The 13,583-nt window shown below is 40.9% G+C and overlaps 1 protein-coding gene across 3 annotated transcripts; it reads left to right on the plus strand.

Annotated features, from left to right (window-relative positions):
- Positions 1-153: 153 nt before the first annotated feature.
- Positions 154-13,304, plus strand: apol1 (apolipoprotein L, 1). Of its 3 annotated transcripts, XM_053437567.1 has the most exons (39): positions 155-639; positions 721-768; positions 1,750-1,821; positions 2,002-2,061; positions 2,144-2,212; positions 2,353-2,427; positions 2,509-2,580; positions 2,667-2,717; positions 3,419-3,472; positions 3,563-3,619; positions 3,835-3,897; positions 3,991-4,059; positions 4,456-4,527; positions 4,610-4,678; positions 4,797-4,868; positions 4,953-5,021; positions 5,189-5,260; positions 5,357-5,413; positions 5,503-5,556; positions 6,047-6,112; positions 6,214-6,267; positions 6,346-6,420; positions 6,565-6,612; positions 6,702-6,770; positions 6,873-6,926; positions 7,062-7,127; positions 7,400-7,477; positions 7,584-7,643; positions 7,784-7,864; positions 7,963-8,007; positions 8,345-8,431; positions 8,731-8,787; positions 8,898-8,993; positions 9,141-9,191; positions 9,688-9,729; positions 10,422-10,499; positions 10,624-10,663; positions 11,022-11,073; positions 11,313-13,304. In XM_053437567.1, the coding sequence occupies exons 1-39, from the start codon at positions 637-639 to the stop codon at positions 12,268-12,270; spliced, it is 3,315 nt and encodes a 1,104-aa protein (XP_053293542.1). In that variant the 5' UTR covers positions 155-636; the 3' UTR covers positions 12,271-13,304. The 3 variants fall into 3 exon arrangements, with proteins under 3 accessions (XP_053293544.1, XP_053293545.1, XP_053293542.1); XM_053437569.1 differs by lacking the exons at positions 4,610-4,678; positions 4,797-4,868 and having other exon boundaries at positions 154-639; XM_053437570.1 differs by lacking the exons at positions 4,456-4,527; positions 4,610-4,678 and having other exon boundaries at positions 154-639.
- Positions 13,305-13,583: the final 279 nt, after the last annotated feature.

Raw genomic sequence — 13,583 nt, forward strand, 5'->3', positions numbered from 1 at the left:
TGCTATTTAAGTAGGTTACTTATTCCACCTCTGGCCAACATCTTTTATTTCCTGAATACCCTTAAACGCATCATCAGCCTCCTCCCTGGGCCTGCAGCTCAGGTGAGACGGACACGCCCACTGTCATGGCGGACAACACAGGTGTGAACAGGGGAGACGTCTTCATAAAAACACACACACAGGGGAACACACACACACACACACATTCAAACACACACTCAAACACACACACAAAGACAAAGGTAATACACACATACAAACACACGTTCAAACACACACAGGTAACACACACATTCACAAACACACACACACACAAGTAACACACACATTCACAAACACACTTGGGTGACACACACATTCAAACACACTCAGGCAACACACACAGGTGAACACACGCACACACACACAGTTATACAGGATCAGGGGGAAGTCCCTGATCCGCCATTTTTATATTTTTTCACCGAGGGGGAGGATCTTTAACTTTTCATCCCAGCGGCTGGAAGCCAGACTCGGTCTCGAGTCGGGAACAATGTGGAGGAAACAAAGCTCCTGGTTCTTTCTCCTCTAGCGTCGCTTCACCTGCAGGAACAAGAAGAAGAAGAAGAGGAAGAGGAGGAAGAAGAAGAAGAGGAAAAGATGGTGAGTAAACTGACAAACTTCTCCTCCTCCCCCGGAACGAGCTGCAAGTGATTCTTAACAAACCTCCTTCGTCTCTGACAGGATCGATACAACGACCTGGATCTGGAGTGCGATGGAGGAGGGGTCGCTGTGAGTACTGTGTACTTTGTATTACTGTCAAGTCAATACTAGTACTTTACTGTTTATGTTGTGGTGGGGTTTGTAGTTTTTAATACTGTGAGGTCATGATTATTAATACTTTAATACTCCAATGTCACGAGTATTAATACTTTACTGCTTATGTTGTGATGGGGTTTGTTGTTTTGAATACTCTAATGTCATGAATATTAATACTTTAATACTCCAATGTCATGAGTATTAATACTTTACTGCTTGTGTGGTGATGGGGTTTGTAGTTTTTAATACTGTCAAGTCATGAATATTAATACTTTAACTATTGTTAATGTTGTGATGGGGTTTGTAGATTTTAATACTGTCAAGTCATGAATATTAATACTTTAATACTCCAATGTCATGAAAATTAATACTTTACTGCTTATATTGTGTTCGGGTTTGTAGTTTTTAATACTGTCAAGTCATGAATATTAATACTTGGATACTCCAATTTCATGAATATTAATACTTTACTGCTTATGTTGTGATCGGGTTTGTAGTTTTTAATACTTTAATGTCCTACATATTAATACTTTTAACTTCTGTTAATGTCATGACTAGTAATACTTTACTGCTTGTGTTGTGATTTAGAGTTTTTAATACTCTAATGTCATGAATATTAATACTTTACGGTTTATATTGTGTTCGGGTTTGTAGTTTTTAATTCTCTAAAGTCATGAATATGAATACTTTTAACTTCTGTTTATGTCATGAGTATGAATGCTTTACTGCTCGTGTTGTGATGGGGTTTGTAGTTTTTAATACTCTAATGTCATGAATATTAATACTTAACTGCTTGTGTTATGATGGGGTTTGTAGTTTGTTTATCCCCCACAAATCAATTAATAAAGTGCTGTTGTGTATTTGACCTCAATCTTGGTGACTGGCAGTTTCCCTGTTTTTAGATATATATATTAGTTTTAATAAGACATTGTCTTCCTCTCCTTCACTCTTCAGGAGAAAGCAGCGTTATTCGGTGGGATGTTCAAGAGATCGACCAAATCTGCATCTCCACTTGTCCAAGACCAGGTGACTTTGTACTTTGAATATTTACTTTATTAGATTTAAAGTCAGAAATGAGCCACTTCACTGTAGAGTTGATACAAAAAAGAAAGTTAATGACTAAAATATTCAGCAGGTTTATCAAAAATTAGATTTTTTTTAAAAATGTGTGTCATCATAACGTCATGTTCTGTTTTGACATCACAGGACAACTTATCAACCCACAGTGAACTTTCTAACAGCAGCGAGAGTCTGAACAGCAACAAGGTGGGAGAATGTTTGTGTTTAATTTTTCTACTCAACATTTATTATAATTATAAATCAGTGAAGGTTTATTATTCATGTTCAGGAGAAAGGAGGCGGGTTGAAAGGAATGTTCAAGAAAACGACCAAATCTGCCAAAGAGGCTCAACCACAGGTTTGTAGTGATTATCATCTTGTTTTCTAAACTTAATAGTATAATATTCAACTTTTCCATAATATACTGTAATTAACTTGTAATCTGAGTACTTGCAATGTGCTTTGACCTGTAGTTAAACTTGAGTTGTGTGTTGCCAGGCCACCCTCTCTTCACAAAATCCTGATCTCTCTGCCAGTAGTGAGAGTTTAAAAGAAAACAACAAGTCCTCAAAGGTGAGCTCAGTTTCTGCTCTGTGATATTTTCATTTTATTCTCTGAAACTAAACTTTTCTCTGGCCTGATTATATCCTCCAGGACAAACCCGGTGTCCTGGGTGGGATCCTGAAGCTGACTCACAGACCCGGGCACGTCCGCAGGCCGTCACAGGTGAAACCCGATCCTCACCGGGGAAATACAGTTATCACATGACTGGAGTTGTGTTGTGAGGCTGACGGATCATTTCTGTGTTTCAGGATCTTCTGGAGAGTGAACTCAGCGAGGGAAGTCAGTCTGAGAACACTAAGGTGAGTCTCATCAGATACCAAAATATAACAAATAATGATAAAACATAGTGATTTATAACATGTTACAAGGATACATTTTTAAATACATTAAATCAAAGTAATTACACGTAGACTTAATGTGACATTTGGCTGCATATTTTCCATAATCCCGACAATCCTGACTCCTTTTTGTTTTTCAAGTTAGTGCTTTTACTGATTCTTTGAAATAAGATTATTTAAAGTTGTAAAATAATTGAAATTTACAGTAGAAATATGTGGTATGTTGCCTAAAATTAAGCAAATTAAGCAACAATGTCTACGCTGTAACAACAATCACATAAATTGTCCCCAAAACCATTTAGAAAACTTGAGTTTATCAAATTTGCATCACATCCTGAGTAAAAACATTTATTTATACAATCTATTTCTCCCAAAGAGCCTCGTGTGATTCCTCAGTGACACACGTGAGGGGCTCTGATGTGCAGAGCTCATCATGTTGAATGGAACGTTAGCGATTTGTGTTGTTGTTGTTTTTGTGAGCGAGGTTGAACCTGCATCCATCAGCACTTTGCCCCACAGCTCTGGCTCGTGTGTAGATCCCCCCCCCCCCCCCCCCCCCCCCCCCCCCGTCCCTCTGACCGCTGCAGCCGCTCAATAATTCAGATGTTCATGTTAGTTCAGATATTAAATTAACTCATGATGGGACGTTTTTCTCTCTTCAGGAGTCGGCCGGGATGTTGAGTGGGATGTTCAAGAAAAAGAAGACACAATCTCAGGTGAGTGTCGAGGATCACACTCGTCTTAAAAACACGTGTTACATCATTAGCAGATTTAATTAATCCTGGATGCTTGTTTCTGTCCTTCAGGAGGATTTGACTGCAGCAGGCGACAACGACAATGTGTCTGTAACTGGAAACACGAAGGTGAGTTTCCTTCAAGCCTGTGAACTCCATCAACTTGCCTTTTACATCTTCCAGAGATTCTAATGCTGCTCAAACTCTCCTCAAGTTAGTCAATGGATGTGTGTCTGTGTCGAGAGAGAGAGTGAAACCTGCATGAAAACCAGAGGAATTCTGCTCCGAGGGGGAAAATCTTCTTCAACTGTAGTTTTAATATTATTTCTATTCTTTGTTTCCAGGAGTCCGGTGGGATGTTCAGTGGAATGTTTAAAAAAGCCCCGAAGGCAAAGACACAATCTCAGGTGAGAGTTGTTCATCTCACTCGTCTCACTTTAACTCAGTGTTACTTTATTGGTTGAGGATAATGATTGTTGACGCTTGTTTCTGTCCTTCAGGAGGATTTGACTGCGCCCAGCGAGATCTCAGGGAGCAACGACAGTCTGTCTGCAACTGGAAACACTAAGGTGAGTTCTGGTAGAGCCTGTAAACTCCATGAACTAGTCTTGTACAGTGTAACACAACCGGATTATAGTCTGTAACATCTGACCCATAGCATAACATCCATTTTCTAACCTGAGTGTGGAGACATTTTGGAAGGAAGGTCTTAATTCCACTGCTGCTCAAACACTAGATTATTGCTTCTCTAGTTGTTTAACAAAGTTTCCTGAGGTGAACTCGTTGGAATTAGAGTTTGTGTTTGTGTGTTTGTGTTTTGTAAAGTGGGAAGGTTAAGATAAACCTTAAGGCTTCAGCTGCTGTGTGAATTTCCTCAGAAAAAATAAGGAATTTGTCACTAAAATCCTCCACTTGAGGAATATGCTCTAAAACTGTAGTTTAAATGTAATTTCTATTTCTTCCAGGAGTCCGGTGGAGTGTTCGGTGGAATATTTAAAAAATCTCCAAAGCCTTTCGGAGCGAGGACACAGTCTCAGGTGAGATTTGAGCATATCACTCAGCTTATTAATACATTTTTATACATTATATAGTTGATAATAATAATAATTTGTCCTTCAGGAGGATTTGACTGCACCAAGTGAGATCTCAGGCAGCAACGACAATCTGTCTGCAACTGGAAACACTAAGGTGAGGATTCTTCAAGCCTGGAAACTCCAAACTCCACCTTTCAGGAAATGCTTCACTAAAATCCTCCTCTGAGGGAAAATGTTGTCAAACTGTTTCAATGTGATTTTTGTTTTTCCAGGAGTCAGGAGGGATGTTCGGTGGAATATTTAAAAAACCTCCTAAGCCTTTGGGAGCGAGGACAGAGTCTCAGGTGAGATTTGAGCGTATATCACTTGTCTTATTGGACATTTTTAGACATTGATAATAATAGTAGATGCTTGTTTCTGTCCTTCAGGAGGATTTGACTGCACCAAGCGAGATCTCAGGCAGCAGCGACAATCTGTCAGCGACTGGAAACACTAAGGTGAGGATTCTTCAAGCCTGGAAGCTCCGTCAACTTGTTTTTTTATCTGAACAAAGCATTAATTTTAACTTCTAGACGTGGTTCATAAAACTAAGCTTGATCCTTTAACATAAGGACCCATGAGAAACTGTTGTCAAACTGTTTAAATGTGATCTTTATTCTTCCAGGAGTCCAGTGGAATGTTCGGTGGAATATTTAAAAAATCTCCAAAGCTTTTGAGAGCGAGGAGAGGGTCTCAGGTGAGAGTTGTGCGTCTCACTTGTCTCACATTTACTTGTGCGACATCATTTGGAGATGGTAAATTCATTTGTTGACATTTGTTTTGTCCCCTTCAGGACGACTTGGACGAGCTCTCAGGCAGCAACGACAATCTGTCTGAGAACAGCACCAAGGTTTGTTAAAGTCGTTTCCTGCATCCTCAACTGATAACTGCAAAGATAAATGTAGATCACGTGAATGTTAATGTTTTTCGTTTTCTCAGGAGAAAGGAGGAATTCTGAGTGGTGTGTTCAAAAAGAAAGGTGCCAAGTCTCAGGTGAGATGGAAGTTTGAAGGTTTTAATAGGTTATCAAATATTAAAGGTGTCAAAGGCTGCACTGGTTTGCACTTTGCTTCGTGTTCTCAAGATTGAAAGAAGTCTTGATAAAATCCACACATCACACTGGACCTGATTTAAAAGTTTAATTTGTATAATCTTTAGTTAAATTCAGGGGTTTTGCAAACCTCCAGTGTTATTTATCGGTTGTTGTGTTTGGTTTTTGAAGTGGTTTGATTGTTTACTTGTTAAAAACTGCAGCATTTTCAAACTTATAATTTAATAACTTATGTTCTTCCTGCTCCTGTTTCAGCTCATTGGCTTTTATTTACTCAAAACAAAAGCTTTTCCAAGAAGTGTTATGATCTAATTCTACTCATTTTATAAACAAATATATTCAAAGGTCTGAATTTATAATTTTGAAATGAAACATGAGTGTTTCCTTTTTCTTTTTGCCATTATGAGAGTTATAGTATTTCACTGTTTGCAGGATAACTTGTCTCTGGAGGTGGAACTCTCTGCCAGCAGCGACAGTCTCTCAGAGAAGTCTTCCAAGGTAACGGATGGAGTTTTGTTTATTAACATTCACCTTTAACGCTAAAGCCACAGCTGAAGACGTCGGTTTGAAACCTAAAGAGCTTTTGTCTTCTCCGTCAGGGTGGAGCCAAGAATCTGAAGAACCTGAAGAATCCTTTCACCTCCTCGTTTCAGGTCCGTTTCCCAACCAGGAAGTGGTTCATGCTGTCGATTAGTGAAACGCTGATAGTAAAATGTTTTGCTTCCTATCAGGAGAAAGAAAAGACCGAACCCTCAGGAGGCTCGAATGAAGATATCTCCTCCACAGAGAAGCCCAAAGGCAAACAGGTGGGTTGTGTACCAGAGTCACTGAATCAAGCTTTAACAGTTCAATCTGAGACTTGAAGCTGAATGTATAAGTTCTGCTGTGAGTCCGGATCAGAGCTATGATTTCATTAAGTGGAGATGAACAGTGTCTTTGTCTTGTTTCAGAACGGTTTGTCTGCGATGATGAAGAGCACGTTCTACCCCGACAAACGGGTGAGATGTTCTTTCATCACGTGATGTAATCATCCTCAGAAGATATGAAGCTGGTGATAGTTTGATTCAATCTTTATCTCCATCCACAGGAGAAGGACTCTGACTCTGAGGATGAGGAGACGTCGGAGAACGAGGAGAGCCAGCCCGGTCACAAACATGTCCGTCAGGTTTTTAAATGCTTCCATTTACTTCAGGTTCTTTGTTGTCGTTCATGTATTTGATCTTGATTTTAAAAAAAATATTTCCCTTCTTTCATTCAGAATAAATTTACCGAGGCGATGACCAAGCTGAACCCGTTTCGACCTGCAGCCAAAGTGAGGCTGGTTTAGATTGTGATGTTTTTTTAGAGCTTAAGAACTAAGGAACATTTCTATCTTTTTAAATTGATGTGATTTATTTGCTTTTTGTTGATATACTTTCATCTTTCATATCTGATGTCTCTTGTGCAGAAAGAAGCTGAAGACACAGAGACGCTCAAAGAGAACGAGAAACTAGAGGAAGAGAAGTCGAAACCGGTCAGTCGACTTACTGTGTTACCGATGAGTCATCGTGACCACACACACAAAGACACACACACACACACACACACACTCGTTTGTACTTATATCTTAGTGAGCACACTACATTCTCTAGCCCCTTGCTCAAACCTAAACCATCCAAACTAAAGGCTTATTTTGTGTGTCTCTCCCCCCCTGTCCTATTGCACAACACACTGTGACTTTGTGTGACTTTGTCTGTGTGTGTGTGTGTGTGTGTGTGTGTGTGTATTTGTTTGTGTCCTTGTCAGGTCAAAAGCAACGCGATCCAGCGAGAAACGAAGGAGAAGAGTGAATCCCCGGCGGTCCGACCCAAACCAACTGCAGAGGTTTGAACTCACTGGAACTCAGCAGCTGCTGCTCAGCGACATGTGGTTCATGTTAAGCTTCTGCTCTGACTCCTCCTCTGTCTGTCTCTGACTCTTTGTGTTGCAGGAAATGAAAAGGACATCCACACACGATACAGTGAATCCAGGAGGGGCCGATGATCATCAGGTTCAGATTGCACTTCCCATATTTACAAAACATGCAGATATGCAGGATGTTTGCTGTTTGTTACATTTAAACATTTGGCTCATTAGGCTATTTTGTTGAAGTGTCATTAGTGGTTAAATATATTGTTTTCTCCTCCGAAGGACAAAAAGGAAATGAGCTCCCGGCAGAAGAAGGACAAGGCTGCGGAGACTCCTGTCGTCCCTGTGCGACCGTCAGAGGAGGTGGAGTAAAGCCTCAGTGGCTGTGTGTGTGTCTGTTTGCAGCTGTTGTGTGTCCGTGTGTATCGAAGTTTAACAAAACTGTTCTGGTTTGATGACAGGAGATGAAGAGAGCAGTGAAACCAAAGCAGAGCATCAACCGTCAGGTTATTTACCAGACCACTGTTCCAAACACTTCTGTCTTTATGAACCATTTATAGATCATACTTTAAAAAAATATCTGTTCCATGTCGGCTGCAGTTTAATGACATGATTTGTTGTAATAGTTACATAAACTCACTTCCTTGCCTTTTAAGAAATATAGTCAGAGTTTCCCGCTAAAGTTACTAGTCATTATAAAATGGTTAAATTTGTTGTTTAAATATCTGTAAAATATTAGCTGTTAATAACACAAGGACAATATTGCACACACACATTTCAATGCAAACAGACTTTGCTAAAAATATGAATCATTTATTAAATGAGTTGTTTACTTTGCTGCAGAGCCACTCAGACGATGAAGGACTCAAACCAGATGAATCTGCTGAAGCCAAAGACGGAGACGAGCTGAATCCTCCAGAGAGTAAAACAGTGAGTTGCTCTCTTCACTCTTCACTTTGGGACAGAGTTTTGTTTGCTTATTGTTTTGTGATGTTGAACAATCCAACGCAAGTCAAAGAAGTGTTTGTCCTTTATCGTCTTATGGTTTGAATCCAGTGGGGGGGAGTTTGTTTATCTTTCTGTGATAAGAGCTGATAGCAGTGAGATCTAATATCTGAGATCTGAGCCTAGAGGCAGTTGCTTCAGTCAAATATAATCCACTGATGAATGAAATGTAGTTCTTCCAGTTGTTTCTCCTCATGTGATCTCATTGCTCCATTTCTTTACAGACCAAGGTGAAAAAACCCAAGCACCATAACCCGTTCATGTCTCGTGCTGCATCAAAGGTACAAGATAAAGTTTTATGTTTGATTCATTCATTCAACAGTTTTTAACAAAAGCTTTAAAGTGAACTTAATGCACAAATGAAGTTTTAATCTTCTATGGTTTGTTTTAGGCTTTGTCTGATGATGAAGGACTGAAAGAAGAAGATGAATCTTCATCCAAGGAGGAGGAGAATAAAGACGAGGAGCTCAACGAGAAGAAAGAGGCGGTCAGCTGAACTCCTTCTGTTTCATTTCTGCCTGTTGACGTTAGAATTTTTAGTTTTGATATTCATTGGAATCATTCTAGTGTTGTTATAGCTTAAGAAGCATTTTAGAATTTGACCTGAGGTAACGCTGCTTTGTTTCTCTTTCAGACCAAAGTCAAGAAGCCTAAGCGTCACAACCCCTTCATGCCACGGGTCAAGGTAAACCTCCAACATGTGACTTGTCCTGACTTGTCTCCTCCCTTGACAACCGTCCCTGTTTGTGTTAACACTGTCAAAGTCTCTTCTAACATCGCAAAGCACAGAGTAGCAGCTCAGATCCCTGCAGAGGAATGTTCTGTCAGAGCAGCAGAACAGATCTAATGGAGGAAATAATCTAAATGTTTATAACTTTCAATTTGTTTCTTAAAAGATTGACAGAAGGAAGCAAAACGCTGTTAAGATTAGTCTGTTTCTGTCTCCACTCGTCTCTATCGTCTCTATCTCTCTTCCTGACGACTTCCTGATTCCTCGTGTTGTAATGTTCTCATGGTTACAGTTACAGTAACAAAGTGGAAACACAATTATTTTGCAAGGGGTTTTGTAACTTGTTGTTTTGGAGCAAATATCAGCCAAAAAGCAAAAATGTATATTGATATGATAAGTGTTTTAACTGTGTGTGTGTGTGTGTGTGTGTGTTTGTCTTCATCTGTTTCAGACCAACGTTATTCAGCGGCCCGGGCAGGTGGATACTGAAGAGGTAAAGAAAATGAAGATAGTGTATTTGATCTTCTCCTTCTCCTCTTTTACTTATATTTGTGTAGTCGCCTCTCTCTCTCACACACGGAGCTTTTCTCTAGAAGCTCATTATCACTGTTTCTACCAGACGCGTTGGAGTCTTACTCATCGTGGTTCAGGATTTCAAAAGCTCGGTTTCAGTCAGCCGACTCTTCCCCTCTGAAAACCACGTCTGTCTTGCAGTTGTTCAGCGAGTTTGTCCCCGGGGCTTTGGTCCCAGCAGAGATGATTATAGCCGACCTGCTGCGTTGTGTAGTTGTTGTTCTTCCCCTGCTGACATGAAACCCACCCCCCCACACCTTCACCCACAGTCTGTGCACGGAAGATTAGACGAGATTAGGCTGCAATGTGGCCAGACTGGTTTCTCCGCTTCCCTTTTCAACGCGTCCATTCAGGGTTTTCGTTCTTTTTACTTCTGCAAAAAAACCAAAGGAACAAGTCATCGTGTTAAGAATCGTTTTTACCGTCTCTCCCTCGTCTGAATCCAAACACGCAGGATAGAAAGAGAAACAACATACATGATACTTAAGATCTGTTGTTCTCTACAGAGCCAGAGGTTTTGTCTGAGGGTTTTAGAGACTGTATATGTTTTACATTTGTATAATATATTGATATACAGATAGGTGTTTGAGCTGTATGGTTTCTGTGTCTCAGAACGATGGTGCGAGCCGGTCCCTGTTCGACCGGCTGGAGGATCTCCGTGTGGACCCGTCACAGCCTGAAAACAATCAGGTTAATATCTAAAACCAAAAATATATATAAACAAATCACCAAATGTGTATGTGAACACAGTCTGATGCATGTTAATAAATGTACAATTGCAAACCCCCATACAAACCCTCATGTTATCTTCCAGGATGTGGAGGATCTCATGGAGTGGTGGAACACGGTGGAGCGTAAGTGACGAATAAGAGAATTCAATTTTTCTAACTTTTATTTACTTTTATGTGGTTTTGTATTGAGGCTTTTATTTCCTTCTGTAAAGAAACAACATGACCAAAAGTATATGAGCCAATATATTCCTAATAACATTTTATTCTTACAGCATAACAGTTCAGACAGAAGTTTAGAGTTAAAGAAAACGTTCACGCATCAGTATAACAGAGCTAAGATCTGTTAGATCGGTGTTGGGCCTCATCAGTGCTCTGATGGAAGAATAGTGTATTTCAGTATATGATGGGTATCATATTCTGGTGTACAGATATTGGCCTGGTGATGTTAAAGCTAATGATTGTTTTATATTTGCTTCCTCAGAATGGGAGGACGCGCCTCAGGTGGAAGACATGACAGAAAAGGAAGAGGCCAAGTATGTGAAAGCTCACACATGCATTTCACTGCATCTCTTCACTTCACCATGTTTACGTGTTATTAACCAGATACCTTTTGGTTTTATGTGCCAAAGCTTTGAGGTATCCACGTCTACACTGTCTTTCATGGACCCAGTAGAACAAGTAGTCTCCACCTGGTTGGATCAATGACTGGAAAGCAAAGTAGTCTTAAGATACGGTGACTTCTCTGTGATCCCTTCCAACCTTCTCTTCTCAGGGCGTTTGCTTTGACGGCCGATAAGGTGCAGAAAGGAATCCGTGTGTTCAACAAGCTGTTCTCTGAGCGCGCCGAGAGTCTGTGGATGCACGTCATCAGCCTCAACGGCCTCGCCGACGGCTTGGACAAGTTCAACAAGAGAACCAAGATCGCTCAGATCACCGGCGGCTCCACCAGCGCCATCGGGGGCATCGCCACCATCGCCGGCCTCGCTCTGGCCCCGGTCACCTTCGGAACCTCCCTGATTGTGACGGCGGTGGGACTGGGCGTGGCCACGGCAGGCGGCCTGACGTCAGCAGGCGCCGGCATCTCCAACCAGGTCAACAACTCCATGGACCGCAAGAAGGTGGAGAAGATCGTGCAGGACTACCAGGAGAAGATGCTGGACTTGAACAAGTGCCTGAAGTTCATCAAGCAGGGAATCGAAGCCCTGCGCAAGTTCGACCTGATCAAGATGAAGAAACACGCGTACAACCGGGACTTCCCTGTGCTCAGCAGCAGCTTCTACGAGGACGGCGCCATGGCAGGAAAGGCCATCCTCATCAACGCCAACGAGATCATGCGCGTGGTTCAGATCGCCAACGTGGCCGGCAGCACGGCAGCCCGGGCCGTGCAGATCGCCAGCATGGCCACCGGCGTCCTCACCGGACTCTTCGTCGGGATGGACATCTACTTCGTGGCCAAAGACTCCAAAGAACTCAAGAAAGGGGCCAAGTCGGAGTTCGCCGCCAAAATCCGGGAGGTGGCCACGCAGCTGCACGACGGTCTGGTGGAGCTCAACTCCATCCGGGAGGAGCTGCAGGCCACGACTCCAGAGGGCGTCGCCGAAGAAGAGAAGGCCGATCTGGAAAGCAACGAGAAAAAAGAATATAAATATAGTTCAGATGAGGAGGAAGATGAAATCGACCGCATTAAGAAAGCCATCAAGAAGGATTATGAGAACCGGGAGTATGTTTGAACAAGGACTGGCTCAGAACTACAAGTGTCCAAAGAGGAGGCGTCACTCCTGAGGAAAAACTGTTTTCTAAAACTTGTTCTTTCCGGGAACTGGCTGCTCGACAGCTGATCAGCATCTTCTCTAGAAGGAGGAAGTGAAATTTGTAGTAAATAAAGTAGATAAAGTTTCATATCTGTGCCTTTTCAGAAAGTGGGATTAAAAATGTTAATTCAATCGTGTATTTTGATAAAACTGTTTTAGATTTATCAAAGGACACAACTACAGAATATTAACTAGACTTTATATTTTTGACTTGTAAGAATCAAAGTTTGTCGGTTCATGTCGAAGAACTGGAGATTTCACCGACCAGTGGGGGGGGGGGGGGATTGTGTGAACTCAGTGGGAGCTGTGCCTTTCTTATTAATAATCAGAAATACAGTGTGATGCAGTGGAGCATCAGTGTGTTTCATGAAGTTGTGTAGTTGTGGTGAATGAAACCACTTCATGTGCTGCAGGTTTTAGATTGAATGTGGGATGTTCATGGTTTGTTTGGCTTAATGAGAATAACTCATTTTAAATATGATTGATTTAATATAATAATAATACTAAGCTTTGTGTAAATCTGCCGGGCAAAAGGGATTTACTTTTACAACAGTGCCAATCCTTTGTAAATGTAGCTGTGACTGTATTTCTACGCACATGGAGAAAGATATTTCATCTCATTAGGTTTTAGGGGAATAACTGAACTTGCACATGTTATTAACCTCATTTTTCTTATTTCTGTTATATTATTTTGAACCAGTGTCAAATTCAACAACTAATTTACCTTTTTCACACCAAACTTGGTCTTATTGTTATAGTACAACTAAAATGACAATTTATAGAATGCACCAAGCTAAGAGTTGTGTCGTCTGTACTGTTTGAACTTCATATTTATTTATCTTCGGTCTCATTCTGGGTTGATCTGGTTTTTGGTGAAGCCTTTTTAAGTGCAATATACTGTAGAGCCTCATGTGTCATAAATGTAAATTGTTAATAAAAAGTCAGAAACACAATCTGTGCAGTTTGTCAGAGTCTTGAAATTAAAGTGAACAATTTCCTTCTCCTGACACACACTTCTTGAGTTTGTATTCATGAAGTTAATAAGGTTTCAGTCTCTATAGATGGAAGCAAATCACAAATTGTTATTATTTTATTTGGATATGAAGATGGAAACTCTCAAGACAAAAGGACGCAGGAGGATTTCCCTGTTCAGAATCTAGACTCAGCTTCATGTTGACTTGAGCAGAACAAATGAAGCCGAATCAAACTGACTCAAAGCTGCTGGTCGAGGT

This window comes from Pleuronectes platessa, chromosome 13 (genome assembly GCF_947347685.1).
Source record: "Pleuronectes platessa chromosome 13, fPlePla1.1, whole genome shotgun sequence".
In the NCBI taxonomy this organism is placed as follows: domain Eukaryota; kingdom Metazoa; phylum Chordata; class Actinopteri; order Pleuronectiformes; family Pleuronectidae; genus Pleuronectes; species Pleuronectes platessa.

Excerpts from the sequence above, each read along its gene's own strand:
- apol1 (XM_053437567.1), top strand. Across the intron at positions 1,822-2,001 it reads CTCCACTTGTCCAAGACCAG|GACAACTTATCAACCCACAG; the intron begins GTGACTTTGTAC and ends TTGACATCACAG. Across the intron at positions 8,788-8,897 it reads TGTCTCGTGCTGCATCAAAG|GCTTTGTCTGATGATGAAGG; the intron begins GTACAAGATAAA and ends GGTTTGTTTTAG.